The 14,562-nt window shown below is 39.8% G+C and overlaps 2 protein-coding genes across 2 annotated transcripts; both read left to right on the top strand.

Annotated features, from left to right (window-relative positions):
• Nucleotides 1-1,326: 1,326 nt before the first annotated feature.
• matn3a (matrilin 3a) lies at nt 1,327-4,666 on the top strand (the record flags this gene model as incomplete). The annotated part of the gene is given in 4 exon segments (XM_080452745.1): nt 1,327-1,411; nt 3,242-3,251; nt 3,253-3,800; nt 4,585-4,666. Coding segments are annotated over 4 exon segments (663 nt in total). The 3' UTR covers nt 4,605-4,666.
• Nucleotides 4,667-7,394: 2,728 nt separating this feature from the next.
• Nucleotides 7,395-13,689, top strand: LOC308102889 (uncharacterized protein; the record flags this gene model as incomplete). Its single annotated transcript, XM_080452743.1, has 6 exons — nt 7,395-7,560; nt 9,205-9,714; nt 10,504-11,079; nt 12,346-12,471; nt 12,901-13,025; nt 13,618-13,689. The coding sequence occupies 6 exons, from the start codon at nt 7,395-7,397 to the stop codon at nt 13,687-13,689; spliced, it is 1,575 nt and encodes a 524-aa protein (XP_080308869.1).
• Nucleotides 13,690-14,562: the final 873 nt, after the last annotated feature.

Raw genomic sequence — 14,562 nt, 5'->3', positions numbered from 1 at the left:
CATCTGAGAGGTTTCTTTTTCCCTCCAAAAACAATTTCAAAGTGGATGTGAATATTACACGCCCATTTCAATTTGCAGGCGTTCTGCTCAGTTATTTTGGTTTACTTTGGCATGCTGCTCTTTTAAAGGTCTATTCATTTGCAAGTCTGCTGAAATATGTGGGACGTCTGTCTCAGTCTCAATTAATCGGATAGATTTTGCGAAATTTGGCAGCTTTGCAGATGGGCATGCTTAATTTATGCTCCGCCGTATGAAGGTGTTGCGCACCGAAAATAGACTATCTACTAAAAGCACTTTGCATCATCGGCAATGCGTGTGAGCTTGTAGATCTGCTATGGCTTCCCTATGCGTAGCCTATACCCAAAACTTGAAAACATCTAGGCTATATTATATTAAGCAAACATGTGTAGGCTACATGTTTTTATATTCTATATAGATTACCACCCAAGGAGAACGTAACTAACAAACAGTGGTGGAAAGTAACTGAGTACATTTACTCAAGCACTGTACTTAAGTACAATTTTAAATACTTTTACTTCTACTCCACTACATATCAAAGGCAAATATTGTAGGCTACTTTAACTCTACTATCATTATTTGAAAGCTTTAGTTACTAGTTACTTTGTAGATTTTGATTATTACTAAACCACTCTCTCTCTCTACACACACACACACACACACACACACACACACACACACACACACACACACACACACTTTGGCAATTTGAAAGTAGCCGATCTACAAGCTCACAACGCATCACTTTGCGACGCGTTGTGAGCTTGTAGATCTGCTATTTTCAAATGATTGTATACGTTTGAAAACTTGTGAAATGGGACCTTCTGCATAATGAGTACTTTTACTTTTGGTACTTAAGTACATTTTGATGCCAATACTTTTATACTTTTACTCAAAGTACATTTTCCGAACTTGTACTTGTAACAGACTATTTCTACAATAGGGTATTGATACTTTTACTTAAGTAAAAAATTTGAGTACTTCTTCCATCACTGCTAATAACTGATCCCTTCCAACTGCAGAGTGGAGATGGGCATGTTGTTGACATGACCTCGTGGAATGAATGACGGGCTATCCGCTCCGCGTCTGGATTGGACAAAAAGGTTGACGTATTTGAGTCAAAGCTCCTCAAATGTGGCTCTGCTCCCCGGCCCAAGCTGAGAGCATTAGAGACTTTCTCAGGCGGAGGCTGAGCTGAACAGATTAGGCTACTATTATACCGCCATAATGAAGTCTATATTCTGGAGTCTCTGCTACTGTGTCTCGCTCCTGTTGCCTGATGTATTGGCAACATACGTGCTTAACAGAATGGATCATCAGCAACTATCTGCTCAAAGCTCTGCACGAACCAGAAATATTGCAAGACCACCGCATCGGACCCTGAACCCATGCAGTAAGTTTTACTGTAGGCTGGCTCTCCCTACAGATTTATGATACTTTTCTATCACACTTTCAGTTATAATAACCCTTTTCATGTTCTAGCTATTGCATGCTTTATGTCAAAGCGAAGCAAATGTAATTTTCATGTAATATTTGTAGCATTTACAGTATTTTGACCTTTAACCACTTAAACCCTCTATTCTTAGTAAAACAGACTAGAGTTGCAACTGTACTTTCTTTTTTCCATCTATGCAAAAGTCTGAAAAACAGCTGATCTACAAGCTCACAAGATCAGCTATTTTTGGCCCAGAATATGGATTCTGGGGTTCAAGTGGTTAATGTTTTTTAAAGAAGTTGTAAAGCTATGGAAATTACTAAAAACTATGGAAGTTTGAAAATTGCCCAAAAACGTAACTATTGATTAGGCGATAACAGAAGTTCACAATACTTTTACCAAGAATACATGCATAGAATCAACAACTGAATTAGTTTCACAAGCACCTCCTTATAATCCATCAGCTTTTATGAAACGACACACAGGCAGCTGAAAATATACTCATGCTTCGACTAATCCTTTATCTCTGCTCTTCAAAATCGTGTACTACCCAGACAGCTTACTAAAATTCATTAAACTGTAGTAGTACATTATACACAAAAGACAACTTTCTAGTATACTAATATACTCTATCGCTTCTCTTTCCTGGTGGCCCATAGTTCATGGCAGTGATTACAGGTATAGAGGGTGTCATTACCACCACCACCAGCCACCGAGGATGCCACCACAGCTGGCGTATCGACCCATCCCTCTATCTCCACCAGCAACTTACCACAGACCTTTAGTCCCTATGCCACCATACCGCCATCATTTCAAGGGGCCACTGCAGCCACATATGTACCACTTATTTAAAGGCCCATCTCCACCAGTAGCCCACCACCAAAGAGTTAAAGGTCCATTTCCTGCAGTGGGTCATTACAAATTTAAAGGTCTGTGCCCATCTACACCACTGGTTAAGCCAGAAGCCACAGTGCCAACTACCCCTGTGGTATACCTCCCCACCACCCTACCAACTCTGCCAGCAACAACTGAGGTATACCAGCACACTGTGCCACCAACTCTACCAGTGACTACATTGGCACCCACTACTGTGCCACCAGTGGAGGCCACCACTCCCCTGATGCTACCGGTCAGTACCCAAAGCGGCATCATCACCACCATCAGTCCAAGTAGAATATCCCTAGTCAGGTTTATTTTGCAACCCAACCAATGTACCTCACTGCTTTCCAGTTCAGCTTTTATTGACTTAATTTGACAAATAATAGTGATGTGCAAACAACATTATTGAAGAGATCACGTCAATTTAGTCGATAAAATACTAATATTATTATTATTATTATTTTTTGGGAGGTGAGATTAAAAAAACATCAGGATTACACTTAATGAGTTGCAAAGCAAAACTATAACAAGTACAGCTGCAATGCTCAATGGGCCAGAGAAATAGGACATAGTTCAAACTAACTGAACCTACAAAATAAGAACAGAATAGTCTTAACTTGCTGTTTTAGGAAGCTGTGAGGAAAGTAGAGAAAGGAAACAGGAGAGATCATTGGGGGAATTTCACTTTTCTTTTTGCTGATGCACAACTATTGGTCGTGAGAGCCAACAGCTTCCTTCTGTTACTCGAAGACGCTGTGTTATGCATCCCAAAACAATTTGAACAATCTTTCACAAAATTCAGCCCGAACTGAAAGGTGTCAACAAATAAACTAAATGAATGTTGTTCACTGAATAACACATTTGGCTTTTAGTGTGAAAGGAACTAAAGTGCCTTTGGTTGATCATCAGAAACAGACTCGGTGCATGAGCCACCCACTGGATCTGGTATTCATCATTGACAGTTCCCGGAGTGTACGTCCCGGTGAGTTCGAGAAGGTGAAGATATTCCTGGCTGACATGGTCGACACACTGGAGGTGGGAGCAGATGCCACTAGAGTGGCTGTAGTCAACTACGCCAGCACGGTCAAGATGGAGTTCCTGCTCAAAGACCACCTGAATGTGCTCGACATGAAGAAAGCCATCTCCAACATCGAGCCCCTAGCAGCCGGCACCATGACGGGACTTGCCATTAAGACGGCCATGAATGAAGCCTTCACAGTGCAGTCTGGCACCCGGCCCCATCCCAGGAACATCTCTAAGGTGGCGATCATCGTGACCGATGGAAGACCTCAAGACCAGGTGGAGGAGGTGTCTGCTGCGGCCTGTGCTTCGGGCATTGAGATCTATGCCGTTGGGGTAGGCCGCGCCGACTTGCGCTCCCTGCAACTGATGGCGTGCATTCCTGAGCACGTCTTCTACGTGGAGACCTATGGCGTCATTGAGAAGCTCACCTCCAAGTTTCTGTGCGGTAGGCCTAGGAGGAGCGGAGGAGACCTTTGTCCTGCTAACATAGGTTCTAGTTCCTCAGTAGTGGACATCTTCAGTCTACAGGGGGCGATGAACATTTCATAAATGATATTGAGTGATTAAAAACAAAAGTATGTGGTCAAGTGTACACAACATTCGGTATGTACGTATGTAAAATATGGACAAATATAAAACTAAATCAAATTAGAATAAATGATAAAATAATATAATCCCCACCCCCACATGGACTGCAGATGTGTTAATAGTAGCTTCTATTTGCTAATTTAATCCCACTGTAAAGTATTGGCCAAAATCACAAACTTGTAACAAAGCATCATCAATGCTTTGAACTTTTGTTGTTTTTATATTATGAAATAGTTCCAGTGATTTAATCATGCAGTAGAGCCTCACCAATAATCACTCAGGAATGCAAGTTGACTGAAATTAATTTAAATAGCTGACTATAGCTTATAGAAGATAAAAAACATGCATTAAACATTTAATCTTATTTTACCGTGGCTTCATTTTATCAGGAAGTCCCTTTGAGATCAAAAATGTATTTGACAAGAAAAAACGTATTTGTGGATGAAGGTTTCTTCTCACAAGATGCATGCATTCTGCTCAAATTATACTCTGCCACATGACAGTGTCGCTCGCCAAAAGTAGCCAATCTACAACCTCACAAAACACGTCGCGTTGTGCAACGTTTTTGCAAGTTCTAGCAAGAAGAATTCTACCTCAGAATTGATATTGTGATCATAGATATTCTTTTCTGTTCCCTCTAGTACATCCTGCCCACCTATGAGATGGCAATGAAGATGCCAGAGAAGGAACCCCACCCTCACTACATGCCAGCTTAAATAACCCACACCGTCATATTCACTTGTGCCATTCTTGATTAACACTTCCCAGCATCATTACCACCACACCCCCTTCATTTTATCCCCACTGTCTGTGTTAGTGAATGACCACTCAAATATCATGTTTGGCCCTACTCCATGCAATTTTATAGTTAAAGGATTAAGGAGGGACAGGTTGAGTGCTCTGTAGAATAATTATATGAGGTTTTTAACAAGGTGACGAAAGACATCAACCTATCTTCCCTGTGTCTTTAATGTCTTAGCATAAAGGGATAATTGTGAAATAGTTTAATTGCTTGACATTGCTATCATCAATCCAACATCATCCTCTACCTACAGTAGACTGATATGAAATGTAAACGGAATAACATTTAAAAAAAAACTATGACAATCCACTAATGACACTTCTGTTATTGTTGAATTGTAGGGGGTTCTTTCTTTCCCTTGGTAATAACTTCGATTTGATTCCATCTTAAATCTTTGATGGGGAAGCTTGTAGCACTTTTGTCTCTCCTGTTATTTATTTAGCCTTGCTGTGGGTCAGTACAACACCCAGTGTGCCATGCTCATCAATCTCCTTTGTGATACTGCCTTGTATTTAGCAAAACTAGGAATTGGTTTTCCAGCAGAGACCAAGTTGCAGGAAAGAAAGACGGGGGCGCTGTAGAGTCGTTTCTGATTTTTTCTCACCTGGCGTGTCTTGTGAACATTAGTAGGTGCATGCTACTTTTCCTTTATTCCTCTCCTTAATTTTCAGAATGTTTCAAACCTAGTGTTAACTTAAGCATATTGACTTCAATAAAAGTTTTTTTGTTTTTGTTTTTATTATAATGTTTTACATGTTTTAAGAACAAAACAACACCGACATGCTTTCTGTCAATCGTAGATTATATAAAAGCTTTACTGTGCCTAGCATCCCATAATTAGTAGGGCAACTTGTTTTCACACTGCATTGTTTTGTTGCAATTGCAAAACTAATCCTACTTTACCCCCCAAAATGTAACATAATCCGCAATCAGATGCTAATAGTTATTCAGCCCCTAGGCAGCAAATGGACCTGTTATTTGCTATTTGTTAGGCTTTATTAAAAGAAAAATGTTGTTATTGAGAGTCAACTTAGAATAATAAAACTTAACAGGCACATGACATAGGCCTACATGATACCACAAATCACTGTTGAAACCAGAGGCTGATAAATTAATTAGAGCCAGGTATTCAAACTAAAACTCATTGTGAAAGTAGATACTTGGTGTAATACTTTTTGTAATTATTATTATCATTTTCAATTGAGTGACAAAGTATACATTTTATTATAAGAAGACTTGCCATTCTGAGAGGTTTTGTTTTTCCAAAAAGTGGATGTGTATTAGACCAATGATTTGTTTACCAACATTGAGACTGGATGCACAGGTGATTGTTTCATGCAATCAATTCTCAACCTGTTGTGAGGCGCGTCCTTGCTAGACCTGACAGAAAGGGTTTCATTTGGAGCCAGTATGACATTTGCAGCCAGTGTGACGTCTGTGTGAAGGGGTCGACGTTCGCGTTCTGCTCAGTTATTTCGGTTTACTTTGGCATGTTGTGCTCTTTAAAAGCTTTACTAATTTGCAAGTCTGCTGAAATATGTGTTAATGAATGAATGGGCACGTCTCAATTAATCGGATAGATTGGATTTGCGAAACTTGGCAGGTGGGCATGCTTAATTTATGCTCCGCCGTATGAAGGTGTGGCGTGCCAAAAATAGCCGAACTAAAAGCTCAGAACACTTCACATCAGCAATGCGTTGTGAGCTTGTAGATCTGCTATGGCTTGCAAAGAATGGCTTCTGCATAATGAGTAGGCTACCTTTACTTTTAGTCAAGTAGGCCTACATTTTGAATACCGAACTTGTACTTGTAACAGCTATTTCTACATTGCTGCAATGTAGAAATAGTCTGTTGCAAGTACAAGCAGAAGGTCACAGGTTCAACTCCCATCCTCGCCAGGATCGTAAACTTTATATTTGAAATCCGAACATTTATGTAGATGAACGGGTCAAAAATGGAGAAAGTGCAAACACCAGGTTGAAGTTCATCCATGACGGTCTGCACTAGCGGTTTGTTTACATTCGACCGCATGGCTCATTTGCATAATACGTTACCATATTGATTTTATCCCACTGTTGAGGTTTAGGGTTATGTTATATATATTTTGTTTAAGACTTACAGTAGGCTGCCTTGCCCCACTGGAATACAGTGACTGATATGAATTAATAATATACTGGACCATACGTAAAATTAAGAATACCTTGTGATGTCAGTGACAATTTATTACAAATGAAAATAAAAAGAACTAACACTGCAGTAACAATACATTCTCGTTTAGCAGCAATTCTGCATAGGCCTACAATATAAATATAAATATATTGTCTGTCGGGCGGAAACCTCATTATGCCCAAAACTGTTACAGCATAAACATTCTAAAATAGTAAGTAAGTAAAACATGCGAGTAGGCCTAATTCTTCCATTACCACACTGCTAACAACTGATCCTCTCCAACTGCAGAGTGGAGATGGACATGTTGTTGACATGACCTCGTGAAATGACAGGCTATTCGCTCCGCGTCTGGATTGGACAAAAAAGGTTGACGTATTGCAGTCAACGCTCCTCAAATGTGTCTCCCCTCCTTGGTCCGAGCTGAGAGAGCATCATAGACTTTCTGCTGAACAGATCATTAGGCTACTATACTGTACCATAATGAAGTCTATATTCTGGAGTCTCTGCTACTGCATCTCACTCCTGTTGCCTGATGTATTGGCAACATACATGCTTGATGGAATGGATCATCAGCAACTATCTGCTCAAAGCTTTGCACAGACCAGAAATATTGAAAGACCACCGCATCGGACCCTGAACCCATCCAGTAAGTTGTACGCTGTAGGCTGGCTCACCCTACAGATTTATGAGGATACAGGATAGGTGGGCACTAGGACATCTGGGCACCTCGATGTAATATTGGCTATTTTGTCCAAAATGTATTTTCTTTTTGTTGAAAAATGGTCTCAAGTTTTGTAAATGTTAACATGCATGGTACATCATTATCAGACAGAAACTTATCCTTCAACTTCTTGTTTACGCTCCAAAATGACTGGATATGCAGGTTTTGTAGCAATTGTAGAAATATTAGACCTTAATTGTCGAATGTTTAAGCATGTTCTAATCATGTATACTTAACTTTACTTAAAGGTAGGGTAAGTGATATTTTTGGGTTAAAACAAAAAGTATTTTGTTAAAAGGTTAAAGCACTATATTCTGATAGTATTGCTATAGAGTGTTTGTTCAGTAACAGGAGTCTCCCCGTCTCTCCAGCTCTTTAATAAACAGAAAATACATTTTCCGGTAGGTGTCAAAATCTCAGCCAATCAGGAGAAAGTACCCATTTTTAAGCTTCATTTTTATAGTGTTCCAGTTCCAATTTTGCCTGCTCATTTCTTAGTGTTCACTTCCAAATTTCACTTGTTTAATCTATATCCTGATTGAGTTCTCTATCCTGATTGGATAAAATTGGAAATGAAACTGAAACGAAAATGCATTTTCTGTTTTATAAAGAGCTGGAGAGACAAGGAGACTTATTTTACTGAACAAACACTCTATAGCAATGAGTACTATCAGAATATAGAGCTATTTAACACTTATTTTAACCAAAGAAAATCACTTAACCTACCTTTAAAAACTTTTTTTTTTTCATTTTGGGGGAAATAGCCAATTTAACACAGAGTTGCCCACTCTTCCTTGGTGCCCACGTATCCTAGTACCATTTGGGATACTTTTCTATCACAGTTTCAGTTATAACCTTTTCATTTTCTAGCTATTGCATGCTTTATGTCAAAGCGAAGCAAATGTAATTTTCATGTAACATTTGTAGCATTTACAGTATTTTGTCCTTTAACCACTTAAACTCTCTATTCTTAATAAAATGGACCTGAGTTGCAACTCTAGGCCTAATTGCTTTTTTCCATCTGCACAACTTATCTTTGCCAAAAACCCTACCAACTCTAGAGATCTACAAGCTCACAAGGCATTCCTTAGATCGGCTATTTTTGGCTAATGTCCCACCGAGAATATGGATGCTGGGGTTCAAGTGGTTAATGGTTTTTGAAGTTGTAAAGCTATGGAAATTACTAAAAACTATGGAAGTTTGAAAATTGCCCAAAATGTAAGGCTGGCTTAACATCTTTCAGTATTTTTGTCTAACTTAACTATTGATTAGGCCATAACAGAAGTACACAATACTTTTACCAAGAATACATGCATGAAATCAACAACTGAATTAGTTTCACAAGCACCTCCTTATAATCCATCAGCTTGTATGAAACGACACATAGGCGGCTGAAAATATACTCATGCTTCGACTAATCATTTATCTCTGCCCTTAAAAATCGTGTACTACACAGACAGCTTACTAAAATTCAGTAAGCTGTAGTAGTATGTTATACACAAAAGACAACTTACACTACTTTCAACATACTAATGTGCTCTATCGCTTCTCCTTCCTGGTGGCCCATAGTTCATGGCAGTGATTACAGGTATAGAGGGTATCATTACCACCACCACCAGCCACCAAGGATGCCACCACATCTGGCGTATCGACCCATCCCTCTATCTCCACCAGCAACTTACCACAGACCTTTAGTCCCTATGCCACCATACCACCATCATTTCAAGGGGCCACTGCAGCCACATATGTACCACTTATTTAAAGGCCCATCTCCACCAGTAGCCCACCACCAAAGAGTCAAAGGCCCATTTCCTGCAGTGGGTCATTACAAATTTAAAGGTCCGTGCCCATCTACACCACTGGTTAAGCCAGAACCTACAGTGCCAACTACCCCTGTGGTATACCTCCCCACCACCCTACCAACTCTGCCAGCAACAACTGAGGTATACCAGCACACTGTGCCACCAACTCTACCAGTGACTACATTGGCACCCACTACTGTGCCACCAGTGGAGACCACCACTCCCCTGATGCTACCGGTCAGTACCCAAAGCGGCATCATCACCACCATCAGTCCAGGTAGAATATCCCTAGTCAGGTTTATTTTGCAACCCAACCAATGTACCTCACTGCTTTCCAGTTCAGCTTTCTTGACTTCATTTGACAACTGATAGTGATGTACAAATAACATTATTGAAGAGATCTAATTAATTCAGTCAGTCGATGAAATGCTTTTAATTTTGACAGGGAGGTGAGATTAAAATTAAAATAAAATAAACATACACTTAATGAGTTGCAAAGCAAACATATAACAAGTACAGCTCCAATGCTCAAGGCCAGAGAAATAGGACAGTTAAAACTACCTAACCTAAAAAAAAAAGAGAACAGAATAGTCTTAACTTGCTGCTGTAGGAAGCTGTGAGGAAAGTAGAGAAGGGAAACACAGGAGAGATCATTGGGGGATCTCACCTGAGGCTAGCCGGGCATCTTTTGCTTTCAGGGAAATGAGAAACAAACATGATCTATGAAAAGTCTGTGGTGAACTGTTTACCGCAGAAGATACAGTATGCTCTCCTATGACATACTATATCATTTCACTAGAAGCTAACCTGTCTGTCATTTTACCACTGCAGCGATGCACAACTATTGGTCGTGAGAGCCAACAGCTTCCTTCTGTTACTCGAAGACCCTGTGTTATGCATCCCAAAACAATTTGAACAATCTTTCACAAAATTCAGCCCTGGATTTTATAACAGAACCATTCTAACTGAAAGATGTCAACAAATAAACTAAATGAATGTTGTTCGTTGAATAACACATTTGGCTTTTAGTGTGAAAGGAACTAAAGTGCCTTTGGTTGATCATCAGAAACAGACAAACAGTGCATGAGCCGCCCACTGGATCTGGTATTCATCATTGACAGTTCCCGGAGCGTGCGTCCCGGTGAGTTCGAGAAGGTGAAGATTTTCCTGGCTGACATGGTCGACACACTGGAGGTGGGAGCAGATGCCACTAGAGTGGCTGTAGTCAACTACGCCAGCACGGTCAAGATAGAGTTCCTTCTCAAAGACCACCTGAATGTGCTCGACATGAAGAAAGCCATCTCCAACATTGAGCCCCTAGCAGCCGGCACCATGACGGGACTTGCCATTAAGACGGCCATGAATGAAGCCTTCACGGTGCAGTCTGGCGCCCGGCCCCGTCCCAGGAACATCTCTAAGGTGGCGATCATCGTGACCGATGGAAGACCTCAAGATCAGGTGGAGGAAGTGTCTGCTGCGGCCCGTGGTTCGGGCATTGAGATCTATGCCGTTGGGGTAGACCGCGCTGACATGCGCTCCCTGCAACAGATGGCGAGCATTCCTCTGGAGGAGCACGTCTTCTACGTGGAGACCTATGGCGTTATTGAGAAGCTCACCTCCAAGTTTCGGGAGACCCTGTGCGGTAGGCCTAAGAGGAGCGGAGGAGACCTTTCTCCTGCTAACATAGGTTGTAGTTCCTCAGTAGTGGACATCTTCAGTCTACAGGGGGCGATGAACATTTCATAAATTATATTGAGTGATTAAAAACAAAAGTATGTGGTCAAGTGTACACCACATTCGGTATGTAAAATGTGGACAGATACAAAACTAAATAAAATTATAATAAATAATCAAATAATATAATCCCCACCCCCACATGGACTGCAGATGTGTTAATAGTAGCTTCTATTTGTTAATTTAATCCCACTGTAAAGTATTGGTAAAAATCACAAACTTGTAACAAAGCATCGTCAATGCTTTGAACTTTTGTTATTTTTAATGTGATATTATTAAATAATTCCAGTGATTTAATCATGCAGTAGAGCCTCACCAATAATCACTCAGGAATGTAAGTTGACTGAAATGAATTGAAATGGCTGACTATAACTTATGGGGAAAGAAATGCATTTAACATTTAACTTATTTTACCTGGAAGTCCCATTGAGATCAAAAATCTATTTGACAAGAAAAAACTTATTTGTGGATGAAGGTTTCTTCTCACAAGATAAAAATGTCAACAATTACACATCTCTCCTTACTATGGATTTGATTCTGCAGCCTGTACCGTTTATATGATTTCGCACAAATGAGGCTCTACATGCATTTTCATGTATTTTCATGTATGTGTCTGGAGTTTGACTTGCCCTGTCCTTATTTGTTGATGTTACATTGTTATGTTGTAGTTTAGTTTAATTATGTTTTGTTTATTCGTCGTACAACCCATGGTGCACTAATCCATATGCAAATGACCATGGTTGAGATGGCTTGAAGGTGTATGATTGCATCAATTGTCTACCTGACATCATGTGACATGAAATGCAAAGCTGTCAACATGGCAACGTCTGAGTACATACACCTTTACACAAAATTGCCCACCAAACTCAGACAAAAGTGTCCTTAGTATCTACAATTTCATCAAAACTGGGTGTGGCAAAATGTTAGGTAAAAGATCATCAATAATAATCCAAATAGGGTTCTTTGTCCTTTGCCATCCATTGAAAGTGAGACTTTTAACAAATCTTAAACCAATTTTAAACATACATGTGTGAATCATTAAGTTCAGAAGCCTTTAATATTGTCAATTACTTTTAGTGTACCACCTAGAGATGCCTAACAACATTCCATCCTATGAAATTGTACCCATGCTTCCTGCTTTACATCGCTATCCCTTAACCCTGACTTGTTCTAGGTGTGGACCCCTGTGCCATGGGACATGACTGCGAGCACATATGTGTCAACAGCAACGCTTCGTATTACTGCAAGTGCCGGAATGGTTATATCTTGAACGAGGACATGAAAACATGTGCCCTGAAACGTAAGAACATAAAGGTTACTGTGGTTCTGACTATGACTTTTGCTCCTCTGACCAGTGTGATAAGGAATGTGTCTGTGTATCTGGTTTGTTATTTAGTACAATATTCCCATCTATGTACGTATATATCCACAATAACACATCCACATACAGTATTTGTTTTGCATTTGTTGGTTCATTTATTGGTTTGTGGCCTAGTAGGGAAATGTTGGGTGGATGGACAGTATGGTACACAGTAACCATCCACAGTAACATGTTATTTTAACTTTGAGAGTGTAAAAATGGACGGGTCCATTTGGGTCAAGGTTTTGATGTCAGAGTCAAATTAACACTGATGATTTAAACGTGTATTGTGCATACTTAGTTTTTTTAATATGATCTGTTGCACTCACAGTTTGCACTAATGTGAATTTCACTTTCATGCCGGTGAAGAGGTGAAAGTGGTGGTGGTGGAGGACCCCTGCAAATGCGAGGCCCGTTTGGCTTTCCAGAAGCAGACACAAGCAGCCATCCTGCAGCTCACAGCAAAATATATCCTTTCTGTCACTGGAATCACTGTATAAAAAGCATTTCCTTAGCACAGCACATGATATACAGTAGCCAGCGCATATAGCATTTTGGATCCTCTCGTGGTAATAGGAATTTAATGGGAATACTCTCTGTTGTACACATACACATACACAACACACACACACACACACACACACACACACACACACACACACACACACACACACACACACACACACACACACACACACACACACAGAACAGTATAACGTGTGTTACACCTGATAATAAAAACGTTTTTAACATGCCGAAGTGCATACAAAAGTTGAACAATTACCGCCCAGAATAACCTTCACATAGTAAAGTACGAAAGGGCAACCATTTAAAATGTTGAAACGAGTTAACGTGAGCAATCATTTCCCCATAAATGTTTAAGCAAACTGTCTCACTAAGTTAAATTAATTTCCTTGACTGTTCTCACTAGCTGATGTGACAAGCAGAGTGGAGCAGATTGAGAACATGGTGGGTCGCGCGTAAAGGAAGACATAGTGGTAAGGATTGATACATTCTCTCACAGATGATTGGTGTTAAAATGCTTCCACCCCATAGATTGACCTCTTGTTTATTTACCCTCTGCAGAGCCTTGCAGTGTCAGCTTGGGAGCTTCCTGTCAGCGTCACAGCTACGGACTACTGCAAAACAAGCATGTAGCTCCTTCTACCTCGAATGGTGTTCAACCACAGATCATCTGGAGCTGTGACGCACAAAACCTATGTGGCACAATTTGGTAACACGCTGAAAAATAAACTACCTGGAACGTCAGATCACTTTGAATATATGATGACTGAAAGTGCACCATTGTCTGATATTGTTCAATCTGCTGTCAGATATACAGTATTTACAAAATATCCTCCAAATACCTAATATAGGAATAATGTGTAATAAGCAATGATGTTGTATATTGTTTCTATTGGTATGCCATGAGCCTCTTAGATAAATGTATCATTTAGAAATTAATATCCTGTTTTGACAGATTTATATTTGTTTTCTGTGTGAAAATGTGTGTTAGGCCTAGATGAAAATGTGTCAAATTGAACCTCTCTGCATGAGATGTCATAAAAAAAATGCTACTATTAGTATCGTATTATTTTTGTATAAGCTGTATAAGCTCTTGCAATCAATTTGTATCTGTACTTTATCCTATGCTCTTCTTTAAATACTATGCATAATTTGAATTAATTTGGTAAGAAAGAGAGCACTTGATCTACTGTGTTCCTGTAAATGTGACATGTAATATTTCAAATTTGATCATGTACAGAAGTGAATAAATTTGAACAATAGAGAAATCACAAACATGTTTCTTGTGTAGGTTTATTAGCCCATGAGGTGAGTAAGCCGTGAGCTTTTTCTCTATGACTGGAGAAATTAGGAAATATTCGAAAATATTACATACAAATATTACATACACGTATTTTCACACATGGTAAAGACCCAACCTGTATGTTTTATTATCCACTGAAAAGGAACATGAAAACGAAATTGTCCGACATGTATTGTGGGGCTGCCCACATTTTCTTTTAAACA

Source organism: Gymnoscopelus braueri (assembly GCF_963280865.1).
Source record: "Gymnoscopelus braueri genome assembly, chromosome: 16".
Lineage (NCBI taxonomy): Eukaryota > Metazoa > Chordata > Actinopteri > Myctophiformes > Myctophidae > Gymnoscopelus > Gymnoscopelus braueri.
Note: the sequence above shows the minus strand (reverse complement) of the source record. Positions and strands in the feature narration are given on the sequence as shown.